This window comes from Morchella importuna (genome assembly GCF_003444635.1).
Source record: "Morchella importuna strain M04M26 chromosome Unknown Morimp01GS016, whole genome shotgun sequence".
Lineage (NCBI taxonomy): Eukaryota > Fungi > Ascomycota > Pezizomycetes > Pezizales > Morchellaceae > Morchella > Morchella importuna.
In genome coordinates this window covers 56,884-70,244 of record NW_025763413.1, presented here as the reverse complement: position 1 = coordinate 70,244, position 13,361 = coordinate 56,884, and the positions used below count along the sequence as shown (strand labels likewise).

General features: G+C 47.2%; 4 protein-coding genes across 4 annotated transcripts; 2 read left to right on the top strand and 2 right to left on the bottom strand.

Moving 5' to 3' along the window:
- Nucleotides 1-4,120: 4,120 nt before the first annotated feature.
- On the top strand, nucleotides 4,121-5,577 carry LAJ45_05713 (uncharacterized protein; the record flags this gene model as incomplete). The annotated part of the gene is made up of 5 exons (XM_046115282.1): nucleotides 4,121-4,406; nucleotides 4,478-4,560; nucleotides 4,628-4,653; nucleotides 4,719-4,864; nucleotides 4,937-5,577. 5 exons carry the CDS (start codon nucleotides 4,121-4,123, stop codon nucleotides 5,575-5,577), a joined length of 1,182 nt encoding a protein of 393 aa, XP_045971331.1.
- Nucleotides 5,578-6,735: 1,158 nt separating this feature from the next.
- Nucleotides 6,736-7,236, bottom strand: LAJ45_05712 (uncharacterized protein; the record flags this gene model as incomplete). Its single annotated transcript, XM_046115281.1, has 3 exons — nucleotides 6,736-6,789; nucleotides 6,849-6,972; nucleotides 7,073-7,236. 3 exons carry the CDS (start codon nucleotides 7,234-7,236, stop codon nucleotides 6,736-6,738), a joined length of 342 nt encoding a protein of 113 aa, XP_045971330.1.
- Nucleotides 7,237-9,645: 2,409 nt separating this feature from the next.
- On the top strand, nucleotides 9,646-11,088 carry LAJ45_05711 (uncharacterized protein; the record flags this gene model as incomplete). Its single annotated transcript, XM_046115280.1, has 3 exons — nucleotides 9,646-9,867; nucleotides 9,985-10,636; nucleotides 10,700-11,088. The coding sequence occupies 3 exons, from the start codon at nucleotides 9,646-9,648 to the stop codon at nucleotides 11,086-11,088; spliced, it is 1,263 nt and encodes a 420-aa protein (XP_045971329.1).
- A 938-nt stretch (nucleotides 11,089-12,026) lies between these two features.
- LAJ45_05710 (uncharacterized protein) lies at nucleotides 12,027-13,098 on the bottom strand (the record flags this gene model as incomplete). The annotated part of the gene is made up of 5 exons (XM_046115279.1): nucleotides 12,027-12,097; nucleotides 12,189-12,244; nucleotides 12,331-12,410; nucleotides 12,467-12,840; nucleotides 12,900-13,098. 5 exons carry the CDS (start codon nucleotides 13,096-13,098, stop codon nucleotides 12,027-12,029), a joined length of 780 nt encoding a protein of 259 aa, XP_045971328.1.
- Nucleotides 13,099-13,361: the final 263 nt, after the last annotated feature.

Below are 13,361 nucleotides of genomic sequence, written 5' to 3'. Positions count from 1 at the left end.
ATATTAACCCCGATGACTACTACAATCACCAGAGACCTCTAAAAAAGACTAGCGACCCTAAATATCGAGTCTGGAATAATAATTAGCACCTTCAAGATCTTTAGCGAGCTTCAGTGACATCCTGTGGCCTCTATCAGCCTCAGGCACCTTTGCAAGCTCTTATTTGGGCCCTATGACCTCTAGTAAAGCCATATGGCCTCTGATAGAGCCCAGGCAATTCGGGTGTTGGTTCCAAGAGTCAATTTCACTACCTTTTGCCCAGTCCATTCGCCAACGGACCGGTCCGGTCCCGGGTGTACGGAGAAAGCAGTCCATTCACGAATTCGAGGTATCCGCCAGTGGCCCGGAACACATAGGCTTTTATCAATTTCATAATATGTGGTTGATGACTAACTCTGGTGATTCGCGCAACACTGTAGGTTTCAAACTCAAGAGTCCCTTTGAGGAGCTACATACAATCGCCATAGGCGCTGCGATAATTTCGATTAACGTGTTTGTTACCGCGAAATCTTGTTAAAGAAACTGGGCTAGGTTTAGTTAATAGTAGAGCTCCATACTGTGCTTGGCTGGTTATATGTAGCTACATGTAGTGACAATATCCCTTTAGCATTATGATTTTAGCTGCACAGTTAATTGTGCTCGCTGATAAAAGAATTAATTAGGGATACAGGAAGTACTCGGGATTGAGAAGGTATTCACTCCGTGAAGGGTGCCGCTCTTCCGTACAAATTATCCTTGCCATGAACATTTACTTACATCTTCTGTTTTTTGGGGGGAGTGGACCAGTGAGTAGGGACACTTGTCTTATTTCCCGGCCCTCTATGCCTCGCTCTCATATTCTTTTATTCTTATGGAATTTTATGAATAGGCAGTACTCTGGTTTCGAGTATCACGCAAGTACAACGTGCAACGTGCAGTGTGCACTCTATGTAATATCAGAAGCGTGGATAGTACTCGTTTACCACGAAAAGAACCAGAAAATGCAGTTGCTCAGGGCAAGGATTATTTGTATGGAGTGGCGGTGATCTCTCATACAAACTATCCCTGTTTCCGTCACTTGCATTTTCTGGTTCTTTTCGTGGTAAACGAGTAGATACGAAAGAATGACATTGGTGTTAGCCTATTGGCGCATTAATTTAGCATACGGTGCAAAGTATGGTAGCCTGGTGTAGCAGTAATTAAACACCCATCTATTCGGTGCTGATACATATCCAGTCCGTCAACCACAGCTACATGTTTTTCGTCAAACCAATGTGCGTATTACATACCTGATGATATCCAAATAAATTATTAATGGTGATAGCCTTAGATGTTTATAGTATCGCGACAGAACATTCACTTGCGTGTACTAGTTACTCATGCACCGGTACGTATAAATAATAATTGACTGAAAGGAAATAGATACGAAATTATCTGGCTGGAAACAAGCACACGGTACATATGAGTCGTATGGGTTTGGTCGGTCGCTTCTGCTTGGTACCACATAGTAAGCTGGTTTACTTAACAATATTTAGGCACCGGAAGATACAAGCAGCTTCAACCTGAGATGTTGCTCCCACAACTTCACAAGACTCAAAGTGCAACTCCGCCTCTATCTCTCGAGGCGTTTGATACAAGGGAGCGCGCAAGATATCTCGTTTGCCTGGTGCATATAGTACATATGTATGATGTATTGCGGGTTGTCAAAAATAATGGGACGCAACGGGGCAACGAATACAGCAACGACAACCCAACCCCGCACCAACGAACGACAATACTAACGACAATACTAACGAAAATACATTTTGGGTCTCCAGTAGTTCTTATTATCACTTATCCTGTTTGTGGTCTCTTTGTGGTCGGTCATGGTTGAGAGATTATTACGTTGCAATGAAGCCTGTTGCGTCCCATTATTTTTGACAACCCACAATAATTATCAGAGTGGCTGGAATCTAAAGCCTTTGTCTGCACTGTCGATTGTGGCAAAAGGATAAAATGCGGCCGCTTATCGATTGTTGTGCGCAGTGTTTCAACTGTTATCACTACATGATGTAGTGCTAGGGGTGTAACACAGAAATATGAAAACACTCAGAGTCACTCACCTACTTGGCATTCCGCATTCATCGATGAGAGGCTTTGCACTGTAAATGATTGCCTGAAGCCGCCTTGCGCATTGAACTTTTGTTTTGTTTGATTAGGGTATCTTGGGTGATATGGTGAAGTAGCAAAAAAGGCGATAGGCTCGCCTGAATAAAAGTGATCTAGGCGGGCAAATTTCCAGGGGTGCATAACCGTATAGTCCTCTTTTTGACACTGGCTGAGCTAGTTGATTTTTCAGATTGATAATTACGTATTGACCAAGATATATACTGTGTTCTTCGGGCTATCTGTGTTGAAAGAGCCAGAGCCTGGGGCCAGAGTATTGTTGAGGAATCTCTGACAACGCTAGGCTTTTAATACCCATTAACTCCACCGGCCGGAATGGGCTTTCTAAGAGCAACTACCGCCAGAAAGCACATTTCTCTATAGATCTAGTATATATGCATAGCATCTGAAAGAACGACCTATGATGCATGACTAACGCTGGTATTAAATAAGATGGATCTTCTACATATTTACAATAAGAGATCGATCCGAAGACGTTCTCTAGGAGGTATGTTGTCTAAGAGGCTCCCATGCAAGGCCATACCTGACTGCTGGTCGGCCAATAGGATATCAGTTCCCCAAATCCAATTGGCCAAATGTTGCAGCCTTATATGCATGCGCCGGCTGAGCAACTCTATGGTCAAAAAAAGAAAAAAACCGCTTGGTCAAATTTGAGCGATGTATATATTAAGGCTCACGAGACTCTGAGGGCCACTTTAGAATAGCATCTGTTACCACCTGCTTTTATACACATCTTGCATGATGAGGCAGAGGTAGATCTGGATGACTTCACTGCTGATATATCCCCCACATGTACATCTACCAATGGTATATTGATAATGATCCCCAGTTCGTATGGTATTATTACTTCAAGGCTAATAAGGCTTAAAGTTCCCCATATATACAGTACCAAAAAAGCGGATGGAGCGGACCCAGTACCGTATCTAGCAGACTACTGCGAGATTGCGGTAATATTGCTATGGTATAATAGTTAGGGTTCCGATTTAATTCGAAAGTCATGCACAATTGCATATTACGACAGTACTTACCTACTATATCTCTTCTTTGGTACTGTAGGCTTTCGGACGTTAATGTAAATACCAGCATATATGCAAGGCCCGACAATGCAGGAAGGCGCGCGGTGTAGCATGCAGTGCAGTTTTACTCTTATATCTTTGAGGGATTAGATGCATGTTTTCGTCGGAAGTTTCCATAGGCCGCTAATACATGACCTACTATTTTACAAATACTGATCCTTTGATATTGGATATCTGTCAACCCAGGATTGGAGATACCTACTAGAATTTGCACTTTCTTCTGTCAATTTCAGGTACGCCCGCAGAATGACCATAGTTCCCTGTATCAGGGGCCGGTAATGAAAAGAAAGATGAATTTTCCTGACGTGGCATATATATATTCTCATCTTTTTTTTCTAGAATGATTTCGGGTACCGTTTCGAATTTCTGCGGGTACTTATAAAGTTGTGCTAACTAGTACTCATGATCTAGTGCATGGTTTGCATATTAATCTTAACTAAGCTATCCTACTTAATTAACCAAACCTATTGGACCTCATGCGCACAACTCTTCAGGAAATATTTTAAGGTGGCCCATAAATACATGTATGTAAAACTATATAGCATGCATATGATAATTATATATAAAAGTCTATTTAAGCAGAAGCGACATATGCTAGTTCTTATTGGGCGCCCTGTCGACGCAAGGGGGCCTAACACAAGCTTTCCAGAGGTTTCATATAGGAGGGCCGTACCCAGCTAATCCAATTTCTATAAAGCTCTAACTAATATCCTCTCTATTTACACTAGAATCTCTAAAGATAATATCAACATTTGTTAGTTTAATTAAGCACCTACTCATAAGTTTTCTTTCCCTTTTTAGTACGTACATACATACACACGTGCATTACTATACCATTCGTTATATTATACATTATCATAGTCATTTAACAGGAGTTAAAAGGGTACCGGCCTGAAACTATGGAAAGCTGTGATATCCCCCTCAAAGAAATGTGTTTCTCTACTATCCCTCTAGGCGGCCTCACAGAAGAAAACGAACAGCCTGGATCCGGAACATCCACGACAACGATAAATTACGAATACTCGGGGAATATCTCGCTATCATTTGCTCAAAACTACCCTAGTAGTGTGCTCGATACTTTCGTCGAGGTTAAGGCCACGGTCGACATGTTTTTAGAAGGCTGCGCATTGAAGAAGGTGCCCGGACCCGAACATAAAGACAAAGTTCTGGTGCACGATCTCTCGGGTGAGCTCTGACCATACGGTTCACATAAGGCACAGTTTTATATATATAGATGATTTCTAACTATATTCTAGTATTAGAAAGTACTGCCAACAAGCCATGCAGACTACGTACGAGTTGTGATAATTGGGAAATTGGAAATCTTATTAAATCCGATGTTAGTAGTTATCATCTTCTTTATTTCATAGTAGAGCAAATATAACTTATCTGGAGACGTAATATAGGACACGGACATTCTGATACGTATGGTGTGAGTAAAAAAAGGATTCTGTGTGTATTAACACCTCTTCTTACTAAACGGTACTGGTGAATTAGATTCGTTGAAATCGATACCATCACCGTTGAAGGCCTCCGGGAACTGGGCCATCACTACTCTATACCGGCAAGGTTCTGGGGTTCCAATAGCAATGGTGACTTTGGCCATAGAACCTTGAGTTCTGGTTTGGATGAAATTACATATAGTAAGCAATTAAATTGGTCTTGCCTTGATATAGGTATTGTATATCCTTCTAAGTTCTAACTATAACTTCAAGTCACATGGCTTGAAATCCTCACCAAACCAGTATTTTTCCACGAGGATACACCAGTGCCTGAGAACGATGGCAGCTGTTGGTACCGACCAAGTTTTTCCTTCAAGTGGCAATACTGCGGGCTGCGCTCCAAGCACAAGTACAAACTTGTTATGTTTTGCCTCGATTCCTGCCCACTCATCCAGGAGCGTCTCGCAGGAGCAATGAAGCACACAGATTCACAGCTCATCCTAAAGGACCCCTACTTCCTCTATTGTCTAATCAGCAGCCAGTGGTACGATTGGAATCTGGATGCTTATTTCAGGCTCCGGAGTCAGTTAGTGGGGATTGAAAGAAGGGCAACTAGTACGCGCCTAGAGTCCTTCGAGCCGGAGTTTGAGCCGAACTTCCCAACATTACATAAACTTGCGAGGGATATCATACAGATGGCGGAGGTCTCACAAAGCGCAATCTTTGTGATGGAACGGCTAGTGCATGAGCATGAACATCTTTCCCATTTGTTTAGGGAGAGCGCGGACGTTTACAGTCGGGTGGAAGCTACATTGAATGAGAGGTTAACGCTGTTTAAGGGGACGCTGGCGAGTTATGAGGCTTTGGGGAAACGGCTTACGAATTTAATTAATTTTGTTCGTTCTACCCATTAATCTTTCCACCTCTTAGAGTTATAGCAGCTGATATATGAGTCGTCGAGTTTAGGCTTTCAACGTGGTTGCCCAAAGGGAGTCCAAACTGTCTGTCCAGATTGCAAAGGCAACACAAGCAGACAGCAACTCCATGAGATCGATAGCTGTCGTTACGTTAATTTTTCTCCCTGGAACTGCAATAGCTGTAGGTATTCCGCGGCCGGTTCCGCAGACTTGTGGCAAATCGAGATGAAAATGAATATAAATATACTCATATTACGTTCTATATTAGTCCATATTCAGCACACCATTCTTCGACTGTAACTCGAGCCATCCCTTCTGGATCTATTGGGCTCTCACTATTCCATTGACGGTAGTGATTGTGGTGATTTGGTACATGTTTGGGAGGGAGGAAAGACCTTGGGTGCCGATTTCGAATTCGTTGAGAGAGAGATGGCAGCGGATCATGGATCCTCTGACGGCGCAGGGGAAGGTGCCACCTATATTGCCAAAGTGATGGGGCCTTTTTTGTAGGTTTCCGGCTGCCAAGTGAGTTTTTTCTTGACTGGAGTTGAAGTTTTGGGTTGGAGTGTCTGGTTTCCCATTGCTAAGGCAGATTGATTGATTCGTGTATGTAGCCCATAGGCTACCATTGCTAAGGCGTTGCTGTGTTATTTTTCTTTTCATTTTCTTTCCTTAAGTATACAAATATTTACTTCTTCTTCCGCTTTACTTCACTGTTCAAATATTTCACATATCTTCCGTATTACTACAATTGCAAGCAGGACTAGGGGTTACTAATTCTTGGCACCGCCAATGAGTTCTCCCTGGACAAGACTATAGATAGGCAATTATTAGCTATCACAAGAACCGATTTCAGAACAATGCATATACTTCGAGACTTATTCTGAATGTCTTTCCAATCCCCAGACCTAACTGCAAGATCACGATCCGATTCCGATATCAAGCCTCCTATATCTGGCGCTACATGTAACCACAGCACCACCAATCTCTCGATTGCAGCACCTAGCTAGTTGTAGCCCCATTGCACCAATTGCATCGTCCATCACAATGCATGCAAGAAATAGAGAGAAAAAAGTGAAACCCCAGTAACGAAAAGAAAACTAAAAAACCTATGAAGAAAAAACCCCGAGAGAAAAAAAAGATCGGTCCCCTTCCTTAATGGGGGGCGTCGCCATTGGTGGGGTTGGTGTTGCCCTGGCGCTCTTTCGCCTACAATACCCCATCATGTTAGAATATCATTACGAACGATATTAATAGGGGCAACTTACTACTGCGACCTGCGGCGACCCGCCTAGCAATATCTTCTTCACGACCTCCTCCTCCACGGTGGTGCCAAATTCGTCATCTAGGTTGGCCTTGGAGGCTTCGTCCATGATTCCTTGTGCGCCTTGTCTATATTATACCCAACACCACCTTGTTAGCTTTCCGCTTATTTTTATATATTTTCCCTTCTGCATAAACAACAAGGGGAGTTGAGGGAGGGAATGCATACTTGTGTGTACAGAACACCTTCCACCCATTCAGCACCTGTGCAAGCGGAACAGACGAGTCCTTCTTCCACTTCTCAAGGTCCTCGATCGAGTCAATGAAGACTACGAAGTCGTCGCTCTTGCCCTTGTAGACGACCTTTGTCTGTTGAGCGTTTCCACGAGGCATATTTGGTTGTTTATGTGTGGTGGTGAGAGTTGTAATTCGTTGTAATTGGTTATATGTTATTTGTTTGTGAAGTTGTGGTGAGATTTGTGAATGAGGAATTCGACTTCAAAGGGGCAGATGGAGCGGTATTTGAGCTGTGCGGACAAGGCGGTGTGGGGTGGGTGGGTGGGTTGGTAGGTATGATGTCATCGCGAGGCCAAGCCGATGTGCGGGAGAGGGAATCTTGAAATGTTGCCGGCACGTGCCTTGGTTTTGGGTTTCCTTGTAGGTCCTGTAGGAGTGGTATGCCTGGAATTATTGGTTTGCTTTGTTGCTGCTGTTTTGGTGATGCTTGGGAGATGCTGTGATAGCTACTAGAATAGTAGATTTTAGCTACTCGAACTACCTCGAGTAGGCGTCTTTATCAATCAACCATCAAACAGCCCAATTGCAATCCAAAAACACGCCCACAGCACTCTAACTCCCCTCTCACCTCATCATAAGAACCAATCTCATCATCAATCCAAACCAGCCCATTTGTTCGTTGAATCTCAACGGCCCTCCCAACATCCCTGTCGCAACAGACGTCACTACAACCTCTGCGGCTGCACGACCAACTCCAACTCCAGTTCCTTGCAGTGCGGCCGATCATTGCGCAAAAACCAAGGCAGATCGACCGGTACTGGTTGTGCGCACGGCGGTACGTAGATGTTTTCCTTACCTACGTACTCGCGCGAGTAGATTAGAGGTCGTGATAAGATACAGAAGAGTAAAGTGATTTACGATCTACGACGACGGCCGGGCCCGGGACCCCTTGCATGTGCTGTTTGTGGGGGTAAGGAGGGTTCTATCCACTTGTCTCGTACCTATCGCCTCGTAGTTCTATCTCTTGTGATGCAATGTGGTACACCCGTGTCTAGAAAATTCCTGGATCATCCCCATAGCAACGGCACTCCCACGACTGAATTCACTACATGCTAAAAAACTGCCTCTGATAGGTCTATATGCGCATTTATCCCTGCTACAGTGCAACGAAACCCCCCAGACTTTACGGTACAATCAGAGTGAACTTTCATGCAAGATGAGTAGGATAACTAGAGAGAGTGTGTAGATTAAGGATATGCCAAAATTATTTCTGAAGAAACACTACTTTGACCCCATTGCTATGCATGGGGGGGGGGGGGGGGATGATCCAGGAATTTTCTAGACACGGGTACGGTATCGATCCCGCCGCCGCGGAGTCTTGCTTGCCGAAGTGATGGTGAGCTTCGCCGTACGGGTGCATTGCGGTGCAGGATGTACGGGTGGTGGATCTGGCTGAGAGATAAACTCTAGATCTAGGATAGAGATGCTACGGTGGCCCTGGCTGTTTAGAGCTTTGGAAAGGTTGTCCTCAATTACAGAATGAACGACAGCTGGTATTACGAGTTGGCGCTATAAATAAGTGCTTTCTTGAGCGTTCATATCAAGCATTCATTCTACTTCCCTTCTACAATTCTACAATTCTACAAGCACAAATTGCAACCCAGATCGATCCATTCCCCAGTTTGTACCTAGACGCAGCGGGATGCGCGTACATGATTGTACTCTACGGGCTGTGTGAAAGCATGCGCCCGGCCGACTGAGCGTATTTTTGGGGTGAATACAAGGCAGTGGTAGGCACAGCTACATTATCCTTCTTTGATGGAACTGAGCCAACCAAGGAGTTGAACGTGGACGTGTCTATGATACTGGCTTTTGGAGGCCCCAGTACCAAAAACATTCGATGGAAGGGAATGGATTAGCCCATTGCACAGCACAGCCAAATTGGCACTGTCTGTGACTATTGATCGTGTAGGTGAAATCTCATGGGCTCAGTGCCTGGGCATACACGCTTGGGAATGTTTTGGGAATATTTCCCCTGGGTAAAGAGGGACCCGGCTAGATGTGCTGCATCCCAAAAGAGGATCGATGAGTGGTTGCTACTCGAGTGATCTTTTATGAAGGGCCGCGATCACGTGAAATTGAAGAAAAAATCGCAAGAAAAAGAAAATACAAGCAATTTCAGAGAGGAAATCTACAAACAACAAAAACTTTGATAAGACTTCAAAACACCGCAACCTCTGGAGTTATCAAGGCTTTTTGGGTCTAACACATCTAGAGTGATTTGCATAACCCCCTCCATCCCCCGGGAAAGTCTTCGGCGTTATCAGAGTCACGTTTGCCCGATAAAAAAAAAAGAAAATCAAAAAATCCGGTTCGGCCCTCCGCGTCGCCTCAACACCACACAAAACCCCGACCTGCACCTTTTTTCGCCGCATCCCACAAACACACAAAACCCCACCACGCACGAACCAATTGCGCCCCTCATCCGTCCTCCACCGTCTCATCGCTCTCCTCATCGCTCTCCCGCACTCTAACCCCTCCCACGCCCGCAGCGGCGGGATTGCCATGTCACTGGGCTCACGAATATCAAGTTTCTTCTCCGGATCAGCGTCCAACACCACCTCCGAGACCCCACCATTGGAGAACAACAACCCCGCCGGGTCGCTGATTGGTACAATCAGCGATGCTCCTGCGACGCTCAAGACAAACTCGATAATAGAAACAGTTGCAAAACCCATGATTAACGACCACCACGACCATGAGTCAAGACGACCGCCGTATCTACATGTGAGCTTCCCCCACACAAGTGACTCGTAACCTCCCTATTTTTTTTTTTTTTTTTTCATAAAACGAGAGGGGAGTGAGAGAAAACACACTAATGAAATTTTTTATCAACGGATCCAGTGCATGCTCGCCGGCGGTATAGGTGGTAGTACTGGTGATGTTTTAATGCACTCCCTAGATACCGTGAAAACTCGTCAACAGGGAGCACCCAATACACTTAAATATGCCACCATGACCGACGCCTACCTGACAATCTTCCGCGAGGAAGGCTTCCGTCGGGGTCTTTACAGCGGAATCACACCAGCGTTCTTGGGCTCCCTTCCCGGGACAATAATATTCTTCGGAACCTACGAGTATTCCAAGCGACACCTGCTCGACATGGGCTGTCCCTCGCACATTGCGTATCTCACAGGCGGGCTCGTCGGTGATCTGTTTGCGTCGATAATCTACGTCCCGAGCGAGGTGCTGAAGACGAGACTGCAACTGCAGGGCAGGTACAACAACCCGTTCTTCAAGAGCGGGTACAATTACCGCGGGACCATAGATGCGACGAGGACGATCATCAAGACCGAGGGCCCCGCGGCGCTGTTTTATGGCTACAAGGCGACAATCATGAGGGACCTGCCGTTCTCAGCGCTGCAGTTTGCGTTCTATGAGCAGTTCCAGAAATGGGCGAAGCAGTGGTGCGATAGTCGGGATATTGGCCTATCGCTTGAGATTGCGACAGGTGCGATGGCAGGTGGATTGGCGGGGACCATCACTTGCCCACTAGGTCAGTACCTTTCCTGCGTCCCCGAAGCCCACAAACCCCGACAAGCTAACCTCTTTGTGCCAGACGTTGTTAAAACCCGCATCCAAACCCAAGTCCGCACCGGCCCCACCACACCCATATCCTCCGCGGCCACCACCAACCCCGCGCCCCTACAACGCCGGCCCTTCACAACCCTCGTGCCCCCTCACCCCCCCGCGTCATCACGCCCCATATCAACCTCCTCCCCATCAACGACATCGCCCCCCAAGTCCGGCCCCCTGAAGTTCAACACGAGCAGTATCCTCGAGGGCCTCAAGCTGCTGTACAAGACGGAGGGCATACAGGGATGGTTCCGCGGGGTGGGGCCCAGGGCTGTATGGACGAGTGTGCAGAGTGGCACCATGCTGGTCATGTATCAGTACTTACTGAAGCAGATGGAGAGATGGGATGAGAGCAGGGTGGTGGAGCTGTAGTTGCGCTGCTGGTGGTGGGGTGGGGGTGGTGTATGTTGAGATTCACGATATACATATATATACTCGGGGGTCTCTGTTTTTTTATATGCTCTTTTTTTTTCTATTTTTTTTCGTTCTTTACCTTTTCGTGGTAAAAATGATCATGGCATTTTAGTAGTATTTCATCCCATCCTCCCCCCTCTCGGTTTTTAAATCTCCCTGTGCTTTTTTCTTGTTTTATGTATTTTTTTGAGGGGTGGGGATTCTGCTGCTATATGGCTATATAGCTAGAATGGAGCGGAGTGGAGAGAAAGGTGTAGAAAGATAAAAGCGGTCGTGGGTTTAGTTAAGGGTTGGGTGTTGGGGTGGTTTTTGTGGAGAGGGGACGGCGGGGCGGGAAAAGGAGGTGGGTGGGTAAAAGGTTTTGTATAGATAGAATAGACCGTTATGGTATCTCATACTCAGCTGAGCTTTGCGGATACCTGTAGTGAAGCCTTCGAAGGGGTGCATGTGCGTCGTGTTCATGGGTTATCATTCGGTGTTTCAATATTTGTTTTAGACTTGATTGATCTATTGACGATTGATAACTCGTTCGTGTTTTCATTGGGTGGGTTTGGTGGTATAATGACCTGATGACGGCGGGGTTTCTTCCGCTGTATGTCTTGGTTAGACGAGTTGCGGTTTCTCGACAGTTGATTCCAGTCAGACCTCTCCCCAGCTGGTCATCGCGGTCTACCTATATACCCACCAAACACCAATCACCTACCAAGTCCCACATCACAAACTCCCACAATAACAGCAATAACACACAATCCCAACAGAGCCGATTAATTGGCTTACAGTCAGCCAAGGATCTATAAAGCCAATGCTAGTATACAATACAATTTGTGCCCATAACAAAGAGCGAAAAACACAGGATAAAAAAAGAAATAGGAAAAACCGCAAGGGGAGAACGCCGGTTAGTATGCAAATTTGTCGTGCTTTCCATGCTTGACCCTCATATCTAGCAGGGCCTCGTGAAAGCCGCCCTCTGCACGCACGCCGTTAGCACTGGTGGGGCCGGGGAAGAAAAGAAAGAAGAAAAAAAGGGAGGGGGCGGTGTTCTGGGCGGATATATATACCTTTCCGCGCCTTCCTCAGCACCTTGACCTGGTCGTCGTCAAGCTTAATTCCCGCCCTACAAATGCCACAATTAGCCCCCTCACTCACTCACTAACTCCCCCCCCCCCCCCAAACAGTAGCAGCAGAAGGCGCAAAACTCACATCTCCTCCAGCTCCTTCCTCGACACCCGATCTTTGACCCTCCCCTTCTCACCGCCCTTCTTCTTCTTCTTATTCCTCCTCTGCACCCTCACCACCCACTCCTCCCCAAACCCCACCTTCTCTCCATCCCCCTCACAACCGCCTTCCCACCCGTTTCCTGCACGCCGACAAACCCCCCGCGCACCGTACCCAGCGCCCATCGCCCGCCGCCTGGCAGCAGCGAGACCTCGAACTCCTCCTCGGCGCCAATGGCCTCGCGCGTGGCGCTCAGAACACCGACTTTGTCGCACGAGAGGTACTTGCCGTGCGCGGACTTGAACGAGTGCTTGTCGGTGCCGTGGATCTTGGTGGCTACCCAGACTTGGTGCACGCCGGTGGGCTCCGCGGTGGCCAGGGTGTTGTCGGCGGCGGAGAGCGCCGAGGTGAAGGTTTGGCCCGTGGTGGGGTCGCAGCTGAGGCCGACGGGGGTGGGCGCGGTGATGGTGAACATTAGTGGCCCGCTGATGTCCTCTGTGGGTGGGTGGGTTAGCATAGGTTGTGTGGAGGGAGAGAGGTAGAGGTGGGTGAACCTAGACAGTCGGCGTTGACCCAGCCTTCCTCGTCATCGTCTTTGGCGGTGGTGTTGTCGTCTTCGCGGTCCAGGGCGGGTTTCTTGACGGAGGGTCCGGAGGCGTCTTCGGCGCCTGAGTCGGCGGCGGCGGCGTCATCGGTGGTGCGCTTGCGCTTTTTGACCTTTTTGTCGCCTTTGAAGCGAAGGGCTTTGACCATTTGTTGAGATTGGGGGTGGGGTTGTGGTTGTGAGTGAGTGACGGGACGGGACGTGACGTGACGGGGCCCGACTGTGGATGGATGGAGGGATGGTAGCTACGGTACAGTGAGCTGCGAGGGTAACTCAGTGTGTGTTTATCGGAACTCGCCGACGGATGGACGCGATGGCCGGGTAAGAGGCTGCTCGATAAGGCCTTATCGGGAAGGTCAGCTGTTGTGGGGGGAAGGTGGGATGCATGGGATGCATGGAATGGAATTACTTC